The sequence below is a fragment of the Sylvia atricapilla genome, chromosome 3 (genome assembly GCF_009819655.1).
Source record: "Sylvia atricapilla isolate bSylAtr1 chromosome 3, bSylAtr1.pri, whole genome shotgun sequence".
NCBI lineage: Eukaryota > Metazoa > Chordata > Aves > Passeriformes > Sylviidae > Sylvia > Sylvia atricapilla.
This window is the reverse complement of record NC_089142.1, coordinates 71,157,490-71,180,998: the sequence shown is the minus strand read 5'-3', so window position 1 is coordinate 71,180,998 and position 23,509 is coordinate 71,157,490. Positions and strand designations below refer to the sequence as shown.

At 36.7% G+C, this 23,509-nt stretch overlaps 1 protein-coding gene across 1 annotated transcript in view; it reads left to right on the top strand.

Moving 5' to 3' along the window:
* DISC1 (DISC1 scaffold protein) overlaps positions 1–23,509 on the top strand; it is a 182,388-nt gene that overhangs the window by 75,903 nt on the left and 82,976 nt on the right. The window contains 1 exon segment of the mRNA XM_066315725.1: positions 9,688–9,876. Within this exon segment, the coding sequence (XP_066171822.1) occupies positions 9,688–9,876 (189 nt within the window).

The window sequence follows — 23,509 nt, the reverse complement described above, 5'->3', positions numbered from 1 at the left end:
AAAAGGGGTTTTATGGCTTAGGAACAAAACAGCCCATTAACTGGACAGGCAACTTTATGTAGGAAGCAGTTGGCCAGAAAAACTATCTCAGTCTGACACTTGGGGAGAGTGAATGACAGCTTGAGGATCATTTCCAAAACATTCATAACAGCATTTTAGACTTGTTAGTTCTTAAGAGAGATTTCTTGTTTCAGGAATTAATTCCAATGCTGTGCTTTCTATATACTGTTTTTACAATTGTTTGACTGCCTTTCTATGCTTTTTAAGAAGTATCAGTGCAATTTCTCTGTAGTGATAAAAGCACTGTTTCTTTTTTTACTCTTGCTTCAGGGAATTTTAATGACTGTGAATGGGCCAATCCTAATTTGTTATTAAGGCAAAATTCTGCGTGGCATGGTTGAAAATCGAGGACAAAAGGCAATTTGGTGACAGTGGATATTGTAATTTCTTTACCTCATTGTGAGGTACAGACACATTTAGTCATAAAATGCGGAGTTATATACAGAGGACACAGGGGAGATACAAGAATAAAAAGAAAACTATTTCTCTGAAGACCTGAAAGTAAATAAGAAAAAAATTATCTGAAAACACTAGAAATAGTCTTAGGGCATGAGGTGAATAAAAGCAGAAAAGCAAGCTACAGAGTGAGTACCAGCTAGCTAGCAGAGAAGCAAATCAGGAGGAAAAGATTTTATAAATGCAGAAGAAGAAAGAGGAAGGGAGAGATGAAAATAGTGAAGGTTATGTTGCTGTTTGGTTGGGGTTTTTTTTAACCTAATAAGGCAAAACCAGTGACTAGTGTATAATGGAGAAGGCTAAATTAGTTTTTGTGTATTCCTGTGTGAGGAGTAAATGAATGACACCTCTTAAGGAAGGCATAGTTAAGAACCTTCTAAATACTGGCTAAGATTTAAGCAAGATACTTTATGTACCTGTTTCCTGGTCTCTGAGCCAACAATGTTAAAGACCAGCTTGGGTATACTCAATTGTTAGAAGTTGGAAGAATGTTCAGTTGGGTAATATGCAGTTGTTTAAGGACAGTCTTGGAACAGCGTGACGTTCAGAAGGAATCACAGTGTGCACATGTAAATATGCAGTAATAATGAAGTTTAGTGGTCATAGAGGTTTTCATTTACTCTGGAAACATCAGGTAGGGTTACTTCTGTAACTACTAAATGTCTGTTACTTCTTATGTAGCAGTTAGATAATTCATTCAGGCAGTTTCTTCAAGAACACTGCTAATGGATACTGAGAACAACTGTTTTTCTTGATACAGATGTCGCATAGTTTTTGATTAAAGTAGCATTTTTCTTGATGAAGCGGTAAGAGTTAAGTGACTTTGGAACAGTGTCAAAGCAAAAGGGTGACTGTATCCCAAAAGCTAAATTAGATGAGCTAAAGAACAGAGTTATTAAGTGAAAATTAGCTTTCAGAGCTTATATGTGGTGACTTAATGATGTGATGACTTGGAAAACATGATATATACCTCAGCCTTTAATGGCTATCTTGACAGCTTCAGAAAACATTCATTTGTACAGGAATTGTACTTTCTGATACAAATACATTGATTTAAAATACTGATGTATTTGCACAAAAAAAAATGTAGTAATATAGTTGATATTATTTTTGGAGGAAAATACAATGATAAATGTGATGTAAGCATAAGTGCTATTAGTCTTATCAATGTGATACCATGGAATTTAAGGCTGTATGATAAATGATACAGACGTAAAGACATAAGAGACAATACTATGTATATAAATGCCTCTCCTTCCTATTATTTCATCCTGGGAAGAAGTGTAAAATTAAATCTGGAAGAGAAAAAAGAAAGTCGTGAATATCTGGATTATGGAAGGCCATAAAATTAATGTAATTAAATTCCAGTGAGTTTCCTTATGGGAAAAAGAAAAGAAGGCCATACTTGCATATTCAAGAGGTATTTCTATTAAGTTACAATTCAGAACTTTTATATCAACACCTCACTTACATCTGATTTGCCTGTTGGGACAAATAACTAATAGTTAATACTCCAGAGATGCTAGTCCAGAATTTTTCTCCAGAGATAATTAGAAGGATCCTATATTGTTCCAGTTATTAAGTCAGTAGCTTTAGGTAATTATAAGTAACAAGTATGCCTGATGTCATGAGACATTACTGTAGATATGCACATTTGTGAATTCTCATTGATGAACTATTATAGTTTAGCTTCTTGTAGTTTGTTTTTTTTTTTTTTAATTATAAAAATACACTTTAATGTCAGTGCTTAGAAACCTGCATGTGATTTTTCTAACAGCTTCTTCTTACAGTGGGTCTTAACATGCTCATAAAATTTTGTGGTCAGTTGTAGGAAGAACACGACACTATGTGATACTCTGTTCTTTCTTTCACTGTCATGTTACTATTTAGTATGACATTTTTCTAGGGAATAAATTTCAGATAAAATTTGAAGCTGGTAAGAAGATTTAAATAAGATGATGTTTAGGCAAGTGTGAACATAACTGTAGAAATATTATTGAAACTTATTTTCATACATTGTGCTGTTTTACACAAGAGGCAATAATAAGACAGAGTGTGTTTCTCTTGTTTCCTTAATGAGAAAATAGTTTGGGAATAGGAGGGAAGATGCAAACTAAAATGAATTTTTAGTCCCATTTAATCTCTTTCCTACATTTGAATAAAAGATGTTTATGGAGGTACATTTTACAATGTTTTCATAGACTCTCTGAGAACTTTTTTCCTCTTGAGAATGCATATTAGCGTGGGACTAGATAGTCAGAAAGTGGCTTGATGGGAAGCTAAACAGACGTGAATGAAATACTGCATTTAATATGTAGTTATCCGTGTGATGCATGTCATTAACTTTCCTTCTGGTTTTGAAAATACAAATTTGATCCAAACACAGAAGTTACAGTGAGGTGACTTGTGGTTTGCAAATCTTGGAATTGTCTTTACGGGTAAGAGATCATGTGGCATGGTCTAATAAATATCATTACCTATATTTCATTAAGTACTGGCAGGTGGGAGCTGCTTGGAAGTGATGTTGTGAGATGATTTCCAGCAGTGCAATAAGGGTTTTTTTTCCCCTTATGCCAATGTAAAAGCATAGTTTTATAAATAACATGACATAAATACTAGATGGCATATTTCACAAAGCCTAATGTTAGGGCTGTTGCCTCTTTGGCTGCTCTTTGATGCTCATTTAGGGCAAGTTCTGCATGGTGGATTCAACTGTAACAAAAAGAGCCCCCAGCTTTCCAGCTTTGGTGCTAAGTATTCCAGTTGGGAAATGAGTAGGTTAGGAAGAGGACAGGGCCATTGAGCTGGAAGATGCCAGTGCAGGCAAAAGGACATTTTCACCCATCCATCTGTAGTTTATGCTAATGTGGAGGCCTTGTTTTCGTGCTCCTGCTGAAGTCTGTCATTTCAATCAGAAATATGCATGGACACGCAGTTCTTGGTATGATATCAAGTTCTTCCCCAGAGGTGCTGCTCCTAATTTGTCTTTCACTGAAAGGAAGTGTTCCAGGTTTCTTTATCATTTCTGCTTCTGAGAACTGTTGTTTGGTAATGGCTGCAGAACTCGCCTAGTCTTAGAGGCTAAGACAACAATGCTCCTTTGTGCCTTCTCATGAAGGCTCAGGTTTTTTGAGAATTGGAGCCCAATAGAAGGCTGCATCTTGTCAGATGACATAGCTGGTTACACGCTTTCCGATTCCTGATTCCAACAGCAGCCTGGGTTGATGGATCAGAGGCATATTGAGATTAATTCTACCTCATGACTGCAGTGTCTGGTTCCAGCATTCAGTGCTGTGTATGGTCATGTCTTCCCACAATACTCACTTTGTACTCCATGAGATAAAATTTGCCACCATGTATTGGTGCAAACAGTGTACTTTTTGGCACTCCTGTTAACTCATTTGAAAAATAATGCTAGCGAGTCCCCCAAACCAACTCTCAGACTTTGGACAGATCTGTGTTGTGGTTTGTCCCCAGCCAGCAGTAACGTACTACCTGGACATTCTCTCTGCTCACAGTGGGGGAGGAGAATTAGAAAAAAGAGTGAAACTGGTGGATTGAGATAAGAACATATTAATAACTGAAGCAAAATAAAATATAATACTAGTCATAAAAATAACAGCAGTAATAATGGTAATGAAAAGGCAAGTGAGAGAGGCATAAAGCCCAAGACAGGCAAGTGATTCACAATACCAATAAAGTGATGCTTACCACCCACAGACCAGTGCCTAGCCCATTTCCAGGCAGCTATTGGTCCCTCCCAGCCAACTCCCCCCAGTTTATTTGCCGAGTATGAATCCTTTGTGCAGTTTGGATCAGCTGTCCTGGCTGTGCTCCCTCACAGCTTCTGGTGTACTTGCTTGCAGAGCATGGGAAAGTGTAGTGTCCTTGATTTTAGGCTAAGAGCTGCTCAGTAACAGCTAAAAACATCAATATGTTACCAAGATTATTCTCTGTTGGAATCCAAAACACAGCGCTGTACCAGCGACCAAGAGGAAAATTAACTCTATCCCAGCTGAAACCAGAACATTCTGCTGGTTGTCTTTTTAATCTAATTTTCAACTCAGCATGCTGGATGTTACTGGTTTTCAGTGAACTTCAAGGGTAATTCATTGTGTCTGAAGTTCCAGCATGATATGTGACCAGACAGCAGAAAATCTTTTCTTCTGTTGGAGAAGTCAGTCATGAAACAACTTACTCTCTTTCACTCCTCTTGCCTAAGCAGCTATCCCTGGAGCAGGAGAGAAGGTCAATTTATCTCCTTGCCAGCTCCTTTTCTGTGGCTTTGTGCTCAAAGACGACATGTTAGAAAGGAGAGCTGTGAAGGGAAGGTGCTATCACCCTGTAGGAAGGCTGTGCTGTGGTCTGGAGGGCATGAGAGAAAACACTTATGGAAGGGACAGTAATGTCTCTCTTTCCATTGTTACTACTGATTTGAAATGTTATTACTTTGGGGTTTATTTATTTGTGGTCCCCACCACCACCCCCTTTTTTTTTGTTTTTAATTCCTGGGTTGTTCTGTGGTGACTGATTCAATCCAGGTACAAGAGGCTCTCTGTGACTGAGAATTGCTCCTCCGAATGTATGTCTGTGGGGTCTCTCACCTCCTTCTAGCTGGCAATTACCTTTCAGGATCACATCAATCATGTAGTTGTTTATGCTTCATAAAAGCATTGACATGTGTTATTGCTTAAAAACAATAATTGCAATTCAAATGTGCTGGATTTTTGTAAAATGTTTCTGGAGATGGTAGACTGTCCCTCATTTGCAGTTATTTTTTCAGAGGTGCAAACACACTGGCAGTCCTTCCGGAATCTTACATTTCTGTCATGTGTTTAGCTTTTTCTTTTTTCCTTTGTGAGTAGGTGAATGATATTTATTTTCTTCAATTTCCTTTGTGGTATTGAAATCATTTTGTGTCCTCATTAATCACTGGATGTAAGATTTTCAGGCTTAAATTCCAGTACCATTGATAAATACTATGGTGGCAAATGCCCTAGGCTAAAATGTAAATTTTCAGTTTCTTATGAATTATTAAAAGTAGTGCTGTAAGTATATGAAGAACTAATTTATAGGTAATGATGAGAACTGACCAGTCTATTCTTTGTTACATTTAAGCTATTGTCCAATAGATATACTTTGTTATTAATGAAAAAAAATACTCCTTTGTTTGTACTACAATGAACATATTTTCAGTGGGGCTGAGACTTCTCTCTCTGCTTCAAGTATAAATAATGGAAGCTATGAATGAATGTAACTTCTGCCATAAATTTGAGAAAAAAGTGTGAGTAAAAAATGTGTGGACACTTAACTTTGTCTTTATGAAATATTTCCCCCTTCAAAATATAAGTTTAATTAGTAACTTTTTTTTTGTAAAATCAGATTTCAAATTGTATTTTGAATCAATTTCTTTCTCACAAATGGTATCAAAATAATGATATTTTACTTCAAGACTATTAAGTGGGCAGCAATCTGCCCAATATAATAAAATCTATAACACCAAGCTGTATAATGGGCATGAGTTTGTGGCATGTAACTATATCTATAGAAAGTATATTTGATGTGCAGAGTACTATTTAGCTGTAGCCATACAAGTAAAATTTTAAGAATAGAGGAAATAAGGGAAATACACTAATGCTTATACTAAGTAAAAGCAATTATATAGCTACTTCCTGCCTCAAGGGTTTTTATTATTTTGACTGTTTTTCCTGTGTGTGTTGTTGTGCTTGATTTGACTGGTATTTTTGGCATTCACATCGAGCTGCTGGAGCTTACCTGATGTCACTTTCTGTAGAGGATGAAGGATGCACGGGAGGAGAGAGCCCCAGAGGGCAAGATTAAGGAGGAAGATTTAACTTTTTTTGTTGCTGTCTTTCTAGATAATGGTAATGTTCAGTCCCTCAAAGTGAAGTGTACATACTCAGTTCCTTATGATAGTGCACTGCAAGCACATTAGCTGTTCAGAGCCCTGTGTACTGCAAGTTTGCTGCCCCAGTTTGCACCCAGTGTGTTTATATGAACGTGGGTGCAGTGACTAAAACTGCAGATCTCTAGCAAGCGTCACTGTGAGACAGGAGGAAAGATGGGAAAAGTGGCATCTTGCTCTTCAGTCCCTTTCACAGAATCTCTATCCCATGCCCTGGTTTAGACCAAAATCTCAGCTTTGGTCTCAGACTGTTAATTCCTTAGCTTTGTTTTCTCTGCACAGATTTTATTAGCAAACAATCCTGTTGGTTGCATGATTTTTGAGTTTCCTTGGAAGAGTTAGACTGACTTAACTAATATCAGCCAATAGAACTCTCTCACTGGTATGGCTGTGTAAAACATAGCTCCAAGTGGTTGACAAAGTAACAGTTATTGTTTTCATTTAGGCAAACTAATTTATAAATTATCAAAAAGAGGAATTTTAATATTTTGAAAGCATTAGCAAATTAAAATATCTTGACGTATGTCTTCAGAATATTTGTATGACATCCAATGAGACATTGTCTCAACAAAACCAGAAAAACTCACAAAAACAAACTAATAACAAAACAAAAAACCACAACAAAAAAAGCAACCCAGGAGGGCATGTTTTTCAATGCTGGCAGCTATGGATTATATATTAATTTTTTATTAATTGAGGATTGAGGTCAGAGCTCACTGGTAATGGTACTTATGATGTCTGAGTTTTTATATGCTCTTCTGAATTTTCACTGGAGACTTTCAGACATTTTTGCTGCTGTGGGAAGCTGCATCAGGTAGAGTGTCCTCTGGGTTTGTATCTGGTGCCATTTCCTTATAGCCTGTTTTGATATAAACTTCTCCTCTGGGAATTCAGATCCATTCAGCATATATAAAACTTTCATCAGCAATATCATACCTTATTCCTTGCTGTCCTCTGAAATGTAACAGCAGGGTCCACATTCTAATGAAGATTTTCTCACCTTCATGTTTTATTAAGCCTCTTGTGCTTTGTTGCTTGGGATTAGTTAAGGTGAATAAAGGTAGAATCAAGTCTTGTTCCTTTAAAAGCATCTGAATATTTGCCATTTTTCCTTGATTTTGTGGTTTTTCCTTGCTTATTTTGCTGCTTTGTTTTGCCCATTTGGAAACGTGACAAATTAATGTAATAAAATTTGTGCTGTTGTTTCCCAGTAAAGCACTGGTAAGCCGTAAGATCCTACTATTTGTAAGATGCTACATGTGCTATTTGTAAAGCAAGTTTACAGTTATTTAATTTAATTGTAAGACAGGAGTGGCAAATAGGGTTTTAACTGGGAATTAGAAATTAAGGACTTTTTACCTGTTAAAAAGAAACAAGAAAACATCTACTTTAAACGAGGAAGAGGTTGCATGAAACTATCATAGCCTTGGGACTAAGAAAACCACCAAAAACCCAAATGCAGAGCAGGACTACCATGCTTAGCAATGTTCAGTCTTAAAAATTGACTTACTTGATACAGTATTTTCCAAAATTTGGTATGTGCAGCCTCCCTTTTGGCACACCTGCCCTCATACAGCCACTTGACTTAGCAGCAGCGTCTTTGCTCCAGGAGAATGGCTGTAGGTGTTTGGTGAAAGTGTTCCTGTTCACTCTGGCATTCTGGAGGCTCTCCTGACAGCTGCTGGTGGTGGTTTGCCATCTTCTGACCAGTGTAAACACTTGCATCCTGTTCTTGCTTCCTTGTCTTGAAGAAACTGAACAGCAGCCAAAGCATTCCCTTTTATGACTTTGTGACCAACACTTTGAAGACTCCAGGCCAGAAAGATGTAATGCCATAATTTAGGATATTCTGATGTGGACTTGATTGTTTGGATTATGTGTTAATATTTGAAAATAAACTTTTCGACTGATCTGTTGTGTCTAAGCAACAGTGTATTATATAGCTGAAACAAAACCAAAAAGAAGCTGTCACATCTGAATAATGCTGGTGCTATTATAAAATTATCTCAGGAGTCTAAAGTCATTGCACATACTTCAGAAGCTGATGAGATGTTTGTGTGACTGGTTTTGTTTTATGTTAATATTTGCTTCAAGGCTAAATCTTCTTAATACCTTCTTACTAAATACCTTTACTTATTAGATCGTATCACCAAATTTTTGCTAATTTAGGATGATATCAGAGCTTAAGTCTTATGCTAAAGATCTTCTTTCTTTTATTGGGCAATTCTATATGGAAATTATTTTTATCAAGGATTCTTTAGATTAAAGTGTGGTGGTGGGGTTTAGATTTTCTTTTGTGTATTTTTGGTTTCCCCCTCTGCCCCGGCCAAGTATCTCAGTCATTAAAATGATTGTGGTGCAGTTATGTAAATGTAGCATTGATACTCTACTGCTGTTTAAAAGTAATTTAATGGCTGAGTATCTCACTGTCATTTTCTATTTATTACAAAAGACTTTTCAAAGTAAGGAAACATTCCTCTCCAGCGGCTTATAAAAATGCTTTCCAGAACGGTTAAGTGGAGAAATGTTACTAGGTTACACTCTAAACCACTTAGGAGTTGAACTTTTGCTCTGGATCCCTGTCCAAAGGAGCCAGACATTTTTAGGAACTCCAGAACAGTGTGAGCTGGCCTTCTGCCTGTCTGTGATGTTTCAGGGAGAGCCAGAAGTGAAGGGTTGTGACTTCTGAATGAGTTCTCTGAGAAGAACATCTCCCCATGGTCTCTGTTTGAGGTGCAGGCCATTTAAGAAATGCAATGTGTCCTTCATAAACCTTCTTGTGCTTGTTACGAAAACCAGCACAGGGCTGCTTTGTTCAGGGAGGAAATAATTCAGGGTCCAGCAGGTTTATGGCCTCTATTTCAGAAGTACTGTGCGTTGAGAGGTCCTCCAAAGGAAGAAAATGGTCTGATAGAACACACTTCAGCGATCAATGAATTGCAATATGACATTATTTGAAGTGCGAACCCTTAGGAACAGGTTTCCTGAAAAAATGCAAATTGTATCAATAATTAAAGAAAATACCATTTCTCTGTGTGTAAGGTTAAATCAGCTACAATTATTATTCTTGCAGTATTAATGAAATGGATGTTTGCAAAGCAGTTTTTCTTTTTTTCCCCCTTTCAGTTGTGTTGGGAAGTATGATTGCCTAATTTCCCAGGATTGCTATGTAAGCAACTGATGTTGCAAGTGTCTGCTTCATTGTCTTTTTCCTCTTTCTTCCCCTGCCCCCACAAAACATGCAGGAAGTAATTTTGGCACTGCGAAGGATCTTGCAGAAGAAATAAGATCATTAATGTCTGAGAAGGAGGGACTGGAAGGACTTCTCAATGAACTGTTGGTTCTGAGTGCCAGAAATACGCGAAAATTAGAGCGAATCAAAGATGATTACACCAGACTGAAACAAGAACTTGAACAAGGAGAGACTGCCTTTGGTGAGTAGTTTACAGATTGTTACAGCTTTTTGCTCAGACCTGGTCTCCTGGAAGTGTGCTGAGTTTGATGAATCATTCTGCATTTCACAAAACATACTGATTGTTATGAGGAAAGTCTAGCAATGACTGAGAGAAGCAATATGTTCAATATCCTCCCAGCTGTTTCCCCTGGAGCTGGGGGAGGCTGTGGGGAACAAGGGATACCCCAGCAATATACCACTTTTTGGAATCTATCTTAGCCCCGTTCTCAAAACCTTTCATATCTAAGTCCATTTTTATCACAGGGATGAAGGGTCAGTGCTTGTGCTCACATACAGAGGAAGATGTAGTCTTCACGCAGACGCAGTGGATGTGTCTGGCTGTGACAATAGGAACATGTTTTGGTATATAAAACTAAATGTTTAGTACATACATATATAACACATTGGGTTGTGTGTCTGAACGTATGAGGTGCCAGAGATTCCTGATTCTGAAAGCAGCAGTTCTCATAGTAAATTTGTTTGAAGGGGAGTTTAAACAACTTGCCAAGTGCTGCTCTCACACAACTATGAGCAGTGTGGCTGGGTTGTAATGTCATGTTGGAATTGGGGAGATTGTCTGCAATTACTGGGAAAGCTGCTGAAAAATTATCAAACAGCAATGTCATTCCTAAACTTGACTTACTCTCTTGCCTGCTGTACTCACTCCTGAAGCTGCAGCAGATAAAGTGGCCTTGCTGCTTGCTTAAATGAAAAGGCTCAGTAATATTCTATTGACTACAAATGTACAGTTACTATAATTATCTCTAAACTAAATACAATCCTGAAAGCTACTTTAAAGCTTTAGGATTTTGAAATGTCTTTCCTTTTTCAGGATGTTACGTGCAGTAGGTTGGGTGAAGAGAGGAAGGTGCCTTTGTTTTAGAAGCATATGAAGTTTCTTCATAGGCAAGAGGATAAGCAGACTTGTCTTGGAAACAAAAAGATTTGTAGGCAGCTTGATACATCTATAACAATGTGTTCAGAATGCATAGAATAATGTATGTACACACACACACACTTCTGGATAAGAACTTCCTTTTTTATAATCTAGATAAAGTTTCAAAAAATGATTCCTAAAATTTATTGAATTGTGATACAAACCCAGAAATGAACATCAGGTAATGCTTCTTTCCTTAGATTTTCAAGAGAGTTGAAAAGGATTCTGACCTTCTAATCAGCACATTTTGTTTCTCTTTTATTTTAGGGCAATGAAACTTCCTATAATACACATGTACATTCCCATTTGTGTTTTAACTTAGCAGGGTTTTAAATCAAGCCTGTACAAGAAGGTTGCTGAAGCAACAGAAATTCTATCAGTTCACAGACTCTTCTTTTCCCTTTGCGTTTATATAGCTGAAAGGCGATACCTTCTTTACCTGGCATCTACTGCATCTACTGTCCCACCGTTTGTGATAATAAATTTCAAAATACTGGGTGTTTACTCTGTAGATATCCTTTTAATTTACTGTAATTCTGTAGACAAAAGGAGAAATTTGTCCTTGTATTAAAATAAAATGATGTCAAGCAGATACTGGTCAGAGATACGTAAATTGATATCTGACATCTTTCCTTTTTGTCATCCCTGCCCCCCCTTTACATGTGATCTACCCTATTTTCTCCTTTAAAAATGGAAGTATTTGAGAAACTGGTATGGATTTGATACCAACCCATTTAGCTAAATGTAAGCCTTCAGAAACATTCTGGAAAACAGTATGCAGTCTTGAGGAAAAGAGGCCACCTTTATGGAACAGTGTTATTTTGCACTGCACTTTTATGTTTAGAGAATAAAGCATAAAGAATTGGAATACAATTTTGTTGCCGTTTGTTTTTGCTGTTTTTTGAAAGAACTGGAGATAATTGTGTTGGCTTTGTCTGCACTGTGAAAGGTGTGATTTGAGTTGGGCTAGCTGACCTGCCTTACTTCACAGCCTTAGGCCTGGTGTTTCATTTATGCCAATAAAATCTGTGCTGCTGTGGAGAAAGGCAGTTTTGCTTTTTTTTTTCCTGTGTTCCTGCCCCAACCCCTACACTAGGTTAGGGTTAGGTCCTATACTTGTCTATTTCTGTGTCATCTGGCACTTGAATTGTTGTTTTGTGCCTGTGCTTCTTGAAAACTTAGATTTTTTTTTTTCCTGAACATAATACTGTTTTGTATGGATAATATTAGACAAAAAATTCTAAACGCTAAAATGCATATGTGTGTTTGTCTTTATCTTGTGTATAAATTGGTCACCCATTTTTTACTTCATTAATAATTGTTGATTTCTCACAGTAATGCAGATATAAGGAAGCAGACGTCAAGGGAAGAGACTTAATCACACAATAATCAGAGCTGGAATTTTAAATAGGACACATCATTAGCATGTTAATGAATTTTCTCGCTCTGTGCCAGCTGCCCAAGTATAAAAGATATTGCAGATGTAGTGCAAAAATCAGGCTTGGCTTACTGCACTGAGAGCTGTCAGTGCTCTCTATGAAGGAAATTTGACAAAAAAATCTTTTCTTATTTTTAGAGATGCTAAAAAATACGCTTTTCATGTTGGATAATAGAAGCATTGACAAGTAACATTATGTATTAGCCTTTTAGGATGAATAGTACTAACTTGCCCTTTAGACATTGACTTTCTTCTGAGGCCATCAGAGTGCTGCTATAAAAGTGATCAAACGTTATTGCCATTTTAGAGATAGGAAAGCCAGAGACTTAGAAGTCATGTAATTTTACCTGAAATGGTGGTGAAACAGTTTCCCAGCTGATGGTCTAGCATGAATCCTGATTGATTCAACCTCTTACAATAAACATGTGAGACCAAGTGGTGTTGTGATTCCATGTGAGCTTTATATTCTTCTGGACTGCAACCGTGATGGTTCTGGGAAAATCACTGAAGGTCTTGTGCTTGATCATTGAGCAGACCTGTCTTATAAAATCAGAAGGTTCTGATATGATAAAGAAGAGAACTGCTTTACAGTCCAAAACGACCAAATTTGTGTTCCAGACAAGTGAACCTTAATTACTTGCCTGTCTGCCAAACTGTTGGATTGTGCTTATAAGTGTCAGCTTGGGTTGATTGGCATTTGGAACCCAGGGCTGGAAATGAAACCTACCCTCTTGTTGTGGTTTCCTCACCACCAGTACTGATGGGCAAGTTTTCCTGCCTCATCTGCTGAGTTCTGTTCCAGGCTGCTCTCAGCCTGTTTCTGCCCCTATTACTCTTTTGGGAAAGCACCTCCTGTAAGTAATGTATGTACGCACACAGCTAGAGGGGACCGTGCTTCCCCATCTAATTGCTAGGTTGTGCTTGCCAAGTCATGTTAAATAGAATTTCTATACTGCATTAATTTCTAGAGGAAATATAAAATAAAGGCCTTCATGCGCATGAAAATAGCTTTTTAACCCTTTTAAAAAACACCAAAACCCAAAGTACTCTGTGAAGGCTGATATTTCAGTCTGTCTGCTCAACTCTTCTTGCCATCCTTGACTGTTACTGTCTTAGAAATTGCTTATGTAAGTCTTAAAGCTCTTACCAGCCTGCTTGTACTATAAAACTTTCTGGAATTGAACAGATATATTTATTAAACAACAAACTAGATGTAGCAGAGGTGTTTCTTGGGAAGGTGGAAATTTCTATTATGCTCAGTTTTACTTTCTTTTGTTCAGTACACGCACTCTGCTTGCACAGACTATCTTACAGTGTTTTGTTCTTTCAACAGAAGAGAAACCTATCAGAGTTCATTTTTTCACCTGCCTTTTTTTTTAATTTAAAAAAATGCCAATGTTTTGGCTTTAGAGAAATAAAATGTGTTCAGAATGTACTTTGAAGAAAAACGAAAATCCTGCTATTCTTTTTATAGTCATTGGTCCAAAAGCTGCAAATTTGACTGTTGTGAAGGAAGCAATTAATTAGTCTAAAATTTAATATTGTCTGGACAGCAGAAACCACTAGTGGTGCTGCTTAATGTAATACTTGCTATTGCATACTGAAATATTTATGAAAACAAGGTTCTATGGTTCATATGCAATCATATAGGACATGATTTATCTAAGTGTTAATGACCATTTGCTGCAAAGCAGTTTTATTCTATTTCAAAGACATTTTTTTTTTCTGATAGGTGGAACACAGAAAGTCTTACAGTAGAAACATGTGCACTGAGAAACCTACCTTTTTTGATTGTTTAAATATTTGTTTTTACTGGTAGCTGTATATGCAAAAGCTCCTCTATTTTTCTTTGTAACTGGTCTTTGGAATACTATTGGAAGATGTCTAAAGATTATTAACAATTTTAGACCATTTTTAATTGTTGCAAAAAATACCAATTAAGTATGAAGTGAACCTGTGTGCCTATGACATAATCAGAATGATTCTGTGTTTTGTTTACTGAGTTTTCAGTTGGTGTTTTATGGTGCTAGTTTTTCTTCACCAAATAGGCTTTCCATATTGTTTCTATAGTTCATCCTCTGTCTGAGAGATTATCTGGTCCTATGCTGAAGAGCTGAACCTTTTTATTGCTTCTGTTTAAATAAATCATTAAAGGAGAACCCACACAGTGTGTAACAGATGGGCTTCCCTGAGGAAGAAGCTGCTCTGAGTTTCATTGTGTCTTCACTTCTAATTTGAGTGAGATCATTAAGTTCTGCATGTCACACCTTTATGAAATGCTTGTTGTGATTAAAGTGAGTGGTGAAATTGAATAGCTTATTGCTTATGTCTATGGCCATCTATATTTAAACAGTGATCCTGTGGGATTTAGCCAGTGGTCCCTCTGTTTAGCTTTCACAGAAGGTGTGAAACCTTTGGTGGTGATGCAGGGACAGGACTGGCAGTGCAGCTGGTAGCATCCTTTACTCTGAGCTGACGTTCACTTGATGCTCCCAAGTAGTTCTTGGCAGCCTTTTGTTAGGCAGCATGGAAAAGTCATGTCCACATAAAAACCCAAAAGGATAAAACAACAGCAACAACAAAATCCCCAAGAAGCCCAGTCTTGCAGAACTCCTTTTGTGTTGTCTTGGGAAAATACAGCATGAGTAATTAGCCTCTGTTCGTTAGTATTCTCTCTGCTGTTTCATTTGAAAAATTGATGTTCCTGCATTTGCATGGACTTGCACTCCTGCGCTTATTCTGTGCTTATTTATGAGCATGGTTCTCATTTTCTTGGCTCATTTTAAAGCACTCTGGATCTTACAAGTTAAGTATACACATATACATCTTTTGGTCTTATAATTCTGTAATGGTAGTAACTGTATATGAAATTGTGACCAAGCTTTGAGTATCAAATTCAGACTAATGATTTTCATTCTGTATCGTGCTTCCACAAAGCATCATCTACATCATCTTTGTTAAGTAATATTTAACTATAAATAGTTATAGTGGGGTTTTTTGTGTTATGGAATTGCCTTTTTTCATAAATACTGTCAATAGAATTTAGTAACATTAAAAGAGTAAATTCTGCTAGGCATTTCCTGTAACTAAAATCTCAAATACATTTTAATTTTGGACATCAATTTGTGTCATGGTTGAAAAGATTGGAAACTGGTATGTTTAAGCATAATTAAGTTTTCCCTATGTCTTGAGTCACTTGTAATTGTGTTTCTGGTAATGGTGATTTTAAAGGTCATCTTCTGTGGTGTTGTTCATTTAAATACGTGAAATACTCTGGTTTTCACTTGGAGCATAGTGGTTTAGTCTGTATAAATGCAGTGGAGGTATTAAATTAAATCTAGCCTTTCTGTATAAATAGATGCAAATATGTGTAATGCAGAAAGTATGAAATATTTAGGCAGCTTGAACTGAGAAAGCAGCTTGGTTCAAAGCCTGTCAATATCTGTAGTGATCTTTTGATCAGGGCATTTTTCTGTTGATGCTCAAAGATGAGCTTCTCTTCTATCTCTTTCTTCCAAGATCTGATGGCAATAACTTTACTGAAATGTTTTATATACCTGTGTAATACTTTTTGGACAGCAGTATGAGATAATTACACACAGAATAACAACTCCTGAAGTGACCTGAATGATGCTGCAGTTATAGGGGTGGTTATCTACCAGATGCAAGGAATAGAGCTCCATCTGAAGTTTTATGCTGGGTCTCTTCAGAGAATATAATGTCGTCTTTAACTAGGGTAAGCACAAAAACATCAAGGTTTTGTAAGTTTAAGGCCACAGAAATACAGAGTGGTTCTGTTGTAATCATGGATATCTAGTGGTGAATAGTGTGACTGAACAGCTTCCTATTGCAACGGGATATTGGCATAGGTCCCCCCCACATAGGTCCCCCTTATGTGGACACTTCACTGTGGTGTGCAGGCAAACAAGCAAACAGAAAGTTCTGACAGTATTCCAGGCAATTTATTCCTTTACATCTGAGATGCTGTTGCCAGCTATATACACGGTGCATTAAACTTCTGGAGTGGGCGTCGTATCAAATTATTCTGGTTTGCCGTCTGCTCCAGGTTTCTGCACTGCTCTGCTTTTTGCTTCAGCTTCTTCAGCTGACAGCGATGCAACAGAATAAGTGGGAAGAAGCAACACAGAGGAGTTAAATTTGGAATAAATGTGGAAATGCATACCACCAATTTTAATCATTCTTCATTTGATTCTAGTTCTGCAGCTGTGTCTTCTGGGGTACAGGACTCAGATTGAAAATTCACAGGGTTTTTTTTCTTCTTAATGACTATAGCTGATTTGAAAAAGAATGAGAGGATAAAATGACAGAAAGCTGGGATTAAAAAAGAGAGGAAAAAATAGCATCTTCTGTTGGTTGGCCAGATAGAGTAGGTTCCCATATGTAATTCAAACTCCTTTAGCATGACACTAGCCCTGGTGACAACCAACAAACATTCTTTAGTTTGCCAATTCTGGAGTTTGAATATATCATGCTAGGAAATTTGTACTTCTCTTCCTGATAGTATATAGCTGCTGTTTCTACATGTTATATCAAGAGAATTTCAGTTTTGTCAGAAAAGATGTTGTGTCTGACGAGCTGCTCAGAGGCAGGCAGAAAGGTCTGTGGGCCTGGTGGTGGGGTGCTCAAAAGAGGACCTAGAAAAGTGGTGACATGGAGTGACACTTAGTGGATAGGGTCAAATTAATTTTCAAAGAAAGGTTAATATTGCTTTCCTTGTCTCACAGATGAGGTAACAGAGGCACTCCAAGAATTGATTTTGTGTTTCTGGTCATTTTGCCATTACATATAGGTACTGCCTGTAAGTATTTGGCCTTTTGGATGGGATTACAGCATGTATTTGACAATTTCATCCCAAAACATTAATAGATTGGAAGTATGAAAACAGTGTTTGGTCTCTTAAAACTTAAAATTTTATTGAAAACGTCAATGAACAGTTGATCTACCTTTCTTTCACAGGTTTATTTAAGTTGTGTTTATTTTGGTTTTTATTCTCAGTGTCATACAGCATGCTTTTGCTTTTGCTTTTTTGTTTTGCTTTGTTCGTTTTTTTTGTTGAGTTTTCAGGTTTTTTCTGTTTTGTTTTTGGTTTTTTATGTTTTTCAAGTTATATTAACATGGCATGATATTTTCAAGTCCCCAGAAATGTGCTTTTAGAATACTTTGGGCTTTTTAGAATACTTTGCCTCATTTAGTTTCTCTTGAGGATGAGTATAGAGATGGATAGAATATTTAAGAAATAGTGTTAATTTGTTTTCAAGTAGTACTTCAGTGAAATCAGTCTTGGGCAGTTATCCTTTCAAATATTCAGACTTTCTGCAAATTGAAGATAAAAATATTACAGCATTTTTATATTCAGTTAATGTTTTGGATTTGATTTAATTTTTTTAGCTGTAAGAAAGAAAATGTTGGTTTGGGTCATCTGCGATCACTGACATAAAATTTATGTGCTAGAAGAAGAGTATACTGCAGCAGAAGCAGAGACTGAAGATACTGTTTAACCTTTTAATTGCAGATATTTTTCAGATGTATATATTTTGATTCAAAATTTTAGCACTTTAGTACATTTCCACCCAAAAGTTTTCATTCAAGAGTTTTGACAGTGTTCTCAAGTTACAGTGTACAAATCTAATTCTATGGTTGCATAAATACATACAATTTGTTAAGAATTACACCTCCTTACATTGGTGGTAAATTCACCTCATTGACTTAATTTAGATTTTTTTTTTTCTCAGACATTGCCTTTCATCTTTGCTTTGATATTGACTGGCAATATTCAGATACAGCATCTAAAAGTATGTACATCTAAGGAAAAAACCCCTGGGATACCATTCCATTTAGAATCGGTGTCCCTCATGAAATGCAGGTTTTTTCCTCCAGATTTTGTTCCTTCTGATTGTCAGATGTGGAGTAATTTCTACCTCATACTTCCTTGCTTTGTTTTGTTTTAAGGTTTTCTTTGAGGTATTTGCAAATGCAGTAGTAAAGATACAAGCTAAATTAAAGTTTCTATAAAACATTTTGTAAAATAGGGATGTTACCAGCCTTGACTAAGTTTTCACTTAATCAAATATTTAAAGTGAATGAAATTACTGTCTGCTGTATAGTTTGTTCCTTCAATCATCACAGGGTTTCGTGCATGCTGCAGGCTTTACACCCACAGGTATGCAGAAGTATAACCAAATCTGGAGTAATGGATTATATTTATCAAAAGGTGGGGGAGTTATAATACCTGAGGATAAATCCAGAATAAACCTACTGAAATTCTAATCCTTTCTAGAAGAGCTGGTTTTTGTCTTTAAAATTATTTTAATGCTACATGTGTTATGGTAAAGAAGGCTTTAGAATAGAAAACGTCTTCCAATTTACACCTTTTACCAAGATAGGCAAGTAGAAATACAGAGAATTTAAATGGGAGAAAGAGAGATTATTTGTTCTGACTTTGATTCCCCACAGAAAATGTATTTACATCTTATCTAAGCTTTTAGTCTTTTTCTGTACTTCTATTAAATCCTAACTGATTACTCTGAGGCAATGGAAATCTTATTATTTACAGCAGAGTTAAGTACCTTCGAATTCAAGAACTGAAAGTTTTCACCCAAGAATTTTCTTTCTGTGTCCTTGGAGACATAAACTGGAGCGGAAGGCAGAAAACCGAGTGATTACTAATGCCTGGAGCTGGAATTTTGTGTTCTTCTGTTTGATTTCTGTTCTTGAGCAGAAACAGAGGCATTTTGCTGATGTTTCAGTTGATTTGGGCCACAGTTTTTCTTGTACGAGGTGTGGAGGAAACCACTGCTTCTGTTACAGTCCTGTTGTGAGGTGTGTGCTCCACAGACTTGATATTTAGCAGAGGGTTAAATCTAACAATAGTAGCAGGTGATAGTATAAGGCCCAGGGATTTTGTCCTCTCTAATTGCAAAGTCTGTGGCCCCTGTGCAACAGGGGCTTGTGATCATCAGTACTTCTGGTGGCCTGCCAGATTTCCACTGATAGGCTGAGATCATGTATGAAATATAAGAAGTTCACGTGGATATTTTAAACATGAAATGTTTTTGTTGTTGCATTTGAATCTGGTTTCTTTCCTTACGCAAAAATATTGTAGTAGAATATAATTAAAACTTTGGTGCTAACTGAAAAGAAGATTCACTCGTCATATTTGTGGGTGATATCTCTGGTTTGATGTGCATGTTGAAGACTTGGGTAAAGATAAACAGGCATGTGCGCCAAGCTGCATAAGATTAAACAGTTCATTACCTGTTGGAATTATCAGCTGCAAGACACCTTGCATAATTTGGACTACAACCTTTATATGCTTTTGGCTGGATTATTCCTCTTATCTAGTGAGGCGCATTGAAATATAATTAACAATGTGAGCTGGAAATGACAGGCTGAAACTATGTGTATTTTTGTGCAGATAAACAATCCTATATCTGAATCAGAAGTCATAGAAACATTTTATCTACTAATTTTTCCCAGTTCCTGTGTTCTAAAACATTGTACAGAGCAAATATAATCTCTGCTCTGTGCCAGAGAAGAGCAAATAGGCACCAGCCATATCTCCTTGTAGGCTTGACTTTCAGAACCTTCGGAAAATGTTAAATCCTGCAGAAAACAGCAATTATTTTTGATTTTTCATAATCTTCATTTTGAATGTTTTGTTGGAGAGAGAATTTTGAAAATACACAGGCAGGAATTCTGATCCATTGATATCAGTAAGAGTTCTGCCTCCGGTTTCAGAAGAGTTGAGGATTTCACCCCTGGCGTTCTCCCCGCTGAAGGTGCAGCATCTGTTTCTGAGCTGAGCTGCTTGGATGCAGGTCATCTTACTTTGATGAAAGTGCAGTTCACATATGAAAGAGCAGGACTTGGTCAGAAATTCTTTTAACTAGGAAATCTTTCAGATTTATGACAAAATTATAAATTTTGAAGTTGGTAGTCCTGGTCTACTAAAGAAGAATCAGGTATTTTAGTTTGAATGTTTAAGCTAAATTGCTGTTGATTTTAGTTCAGTGAACTTAACAGCTCTGTGACTTTTACAGATAAATTATTATTTTAGGATATTGTTTCTCTGTAGTTAGGAGATAAATTTTTTTTACAAGTCAGAGCCTATGCGATGTGGAATTTCCAGTGGAATCACCTGTAGCATTTGTTCTTGTTACTGCAGTAAAAAAATGACCTGAATAAAATGTATTGCTCTTGTATTTTCAGGTTTCCAGTGTGCAGTCTTCTGGGTATATATATATATTCTTGATCTAGTTCTTAAGCTGTTTAAATGTTCGTTGATCTAGTGATCAAAATAAAAATTTTCCTGTGCCAGCAGAAAAATATTAGAAGTGTGAAGTTTGTTCACTTCTATTCAGTACCTATGAAAAAAACTGAGTGAGTACTGGTGTAACATATTTGTTAGCTCATGAAGTGGTCAGCCACATCCTTAGGTGGAAGAATGTCATTCCATTGGGGGAGATGCCCTCAAAATAAGCTGTGGACACTGGACAAGGCATCAAAAATGGTGGTGTCCTTTTCAGTACCTTAGATTACAATGCAAAAACATAGATCTGGATATTTATTAGATGAGCTCTTTTTTTCTCTCCATATCCTTTCTGCTTATGTAGTAGGTAGTGACAATCTGAGGAAAACTTGAAAATAACAAAATTCTAGACAGGGACGCAACAATTCCTGCAGCTTTGTAGTACTGAACTGAGTTTTTGACAGGTTTTGGCAAGAACTTGGCTTAGTCTTTTGCCAGCCCAAAAAAGCATGGATAGTGCGTCAGTATTGTAGTCCAAGGATGCTTCAAGAGTAAATTGGCCAATACTCAAAAGATTTTGCCTGCAACCTGTCTGTAGTATGGATTACATACCAGAGGAAAATGATAAATAAAGCCCATGTGTCCTAACAGTTTTTGCCAATGAGGCTGGTTAAAACCAGTTGTAGATATGAACCATCTTTGTTCAGTTTAAAGAACAGAAGTCTGAGATCTTTTGGTGATAGCCTGCAATTACCTGTTCAGAAACAAGAATTTGATAGTGGAAATGTATTTACAGTGATAGACAAAAGCAGAAGCAATCATTTCTAATGGCTAGTAATTGAAGCCGACAACTTTAGATTAAAAAAAAAAAAAAAAAAAAAAAAGCCTTTTAACTGAAAGGAAAATTGTCTTTTGCCAGACTTCAGCAAAGATTTTGTTGTAAATGCCCAGTAACTGGTTGGGGGTTTTTTATATGTAGTTGCAACTGGAATCAGTTCAGAGAGATCTTACTGTGTTTTGCAGATGAACAGGATCATCGAAAGCAATAACTTCTGTTAGACTTGTGTTCTGGAATTGTTGTTTTATAAACAGAATGATAAATAGAGAATCTATTCCTGTTCTGCTATTTTTTTAGATGAATAAAGCCCAATGCAGAATGGCAATATTTTCTATTAGTGGGTTAAAATTACATGGGTTGTGCACTAATGCATGGTCCTCTTCCTTCCCACTTTTTTCTATATTTTTTAATTTACTATCTCACAATACTTTTCAATCTCTGCATGGTTTATTTTCACCTCCATCTTACACTATATGAAATTGTTTTCTTACAATTCAATAATTCATTGAAGTTCTGCTTCTCTGAGCTCCTAATCATATGGAGCACAATTTCACACCTTTTCCAGGACAGTGTACAGTTCACCAAGACCACACTCTCTACCTGATTTATTTATTCTTAAAAAAAGATACCATACAGATGCCTTCTCTGACTCAATTCCTCAAAGGCCCACTATGTGGGTGTTTCCTCATTCTTATGCTGCTTGCATTTTGCCTCTCGTGGTGACCCCTGCTGAGGTTACTTACGTGGTGTAAGAGTGGATTGATTGGGGAAATGGAGACCACAGGAAAACACAGAACTCTAAAAGCATAGAGCATTTTACAAGCTGTCTGCCTGACCTTGAAAACCAGTATTCACTGGTCTAAGGGGAAGACATATTCGCAATTTTGCAGGATAAAGTACCAGGGCAGCAGGATCTTTTCCTGTGTTAGAATACTTTGTTGCAGTGCTAAAATGTTGAACTGCAGCTGAGAACCATCAGGGTATGCATTTATTAGTTTAGTTCTGCTTCTGTAGCGTCCTCCTGTAGTGTACCAGGCATTCTCTTATGCCTTTCAAAGAAATATAAAGAAGTAAGAAAACCTCTATCTTCTAAAATTCTTTGGAATTTTGGGAGTTGTTTTAAAAGTTCTGAATTACCATAGTCCATCATCTTTGTCATTCTCTATGTTTATGTTTATTTTATACCCTCTTTCTACCATTAGGCATTCTGCAAAGCTTGCATTTTAATACTTCTCCATCTCTGATAAATGCCAGGCATTTTGCAGTTAAAAAAAAAAAAAAAAGTTTTAACCTCCAAATTCTGAGCATTAGTTTACATTTCATTTTCTTTCCCCTCTTTTCACTCTTGTTATATGTTCACTTTCATTGTAAGCCTTCAACTTTCTTAAGTCTCATTGACATGTTTTTCCTTTATTTCTCTTCTATCTTTCCTCATCTCTGTTCAAACCTTTTAATTTTTTTGTATTTTTATTTGTATCTGTGTATGTGTAAAATAATTTCATTTAGTTTATTATGATATTCTCTTATTTCTGATAGGTTTTTTTAATGCAAAAGGTTCCTGAAGTAACTTGCATTGGCCCACTTCACTGTTATTTCAATTTTCTGTTCTCTAAGTTATTTTTATTACCTTTGTTTTTTCCCAGTTTAAATGAGCTTTCCAAATTCAATGCTTAATGCTACTTCTTTTTAAAAAGAATATGGGCCCTCTTCCCTGTTTCAATCCATGTATAGCAAACCTAAGTTATGGATTTTTCTTTACACTTGCATGACTTGTGACTTGGTAGTTAGGTGACTGCTCTAAAAATTGCCAATACTTGCTGATAAATAGGGGTTTTTTTCCAGCCTGCATGTTTAGTGAGAGAGAAGAACCCAAACAGGCAGCCATTTATTCTTCTTTCTTCTGTGTGTATACCTTCTCACTGTCCCAAGAAATTTGTTTAGGTTGTGTTCTGTATTTGGGCAGTGCAAACTGTGGTGTTTCACTCCATAATCCCAGAGGCAATGAATCTGAAATTCTCAACCAGGACAACCATCTCTGTGTAGTGCTCTACACAGAGATGGGTCCTTTTTTGCCAGGTCCTTTTCCTGTCACAGAACATGCAGATGCTGTGAGAAGTGCCTTCAGTCCAAA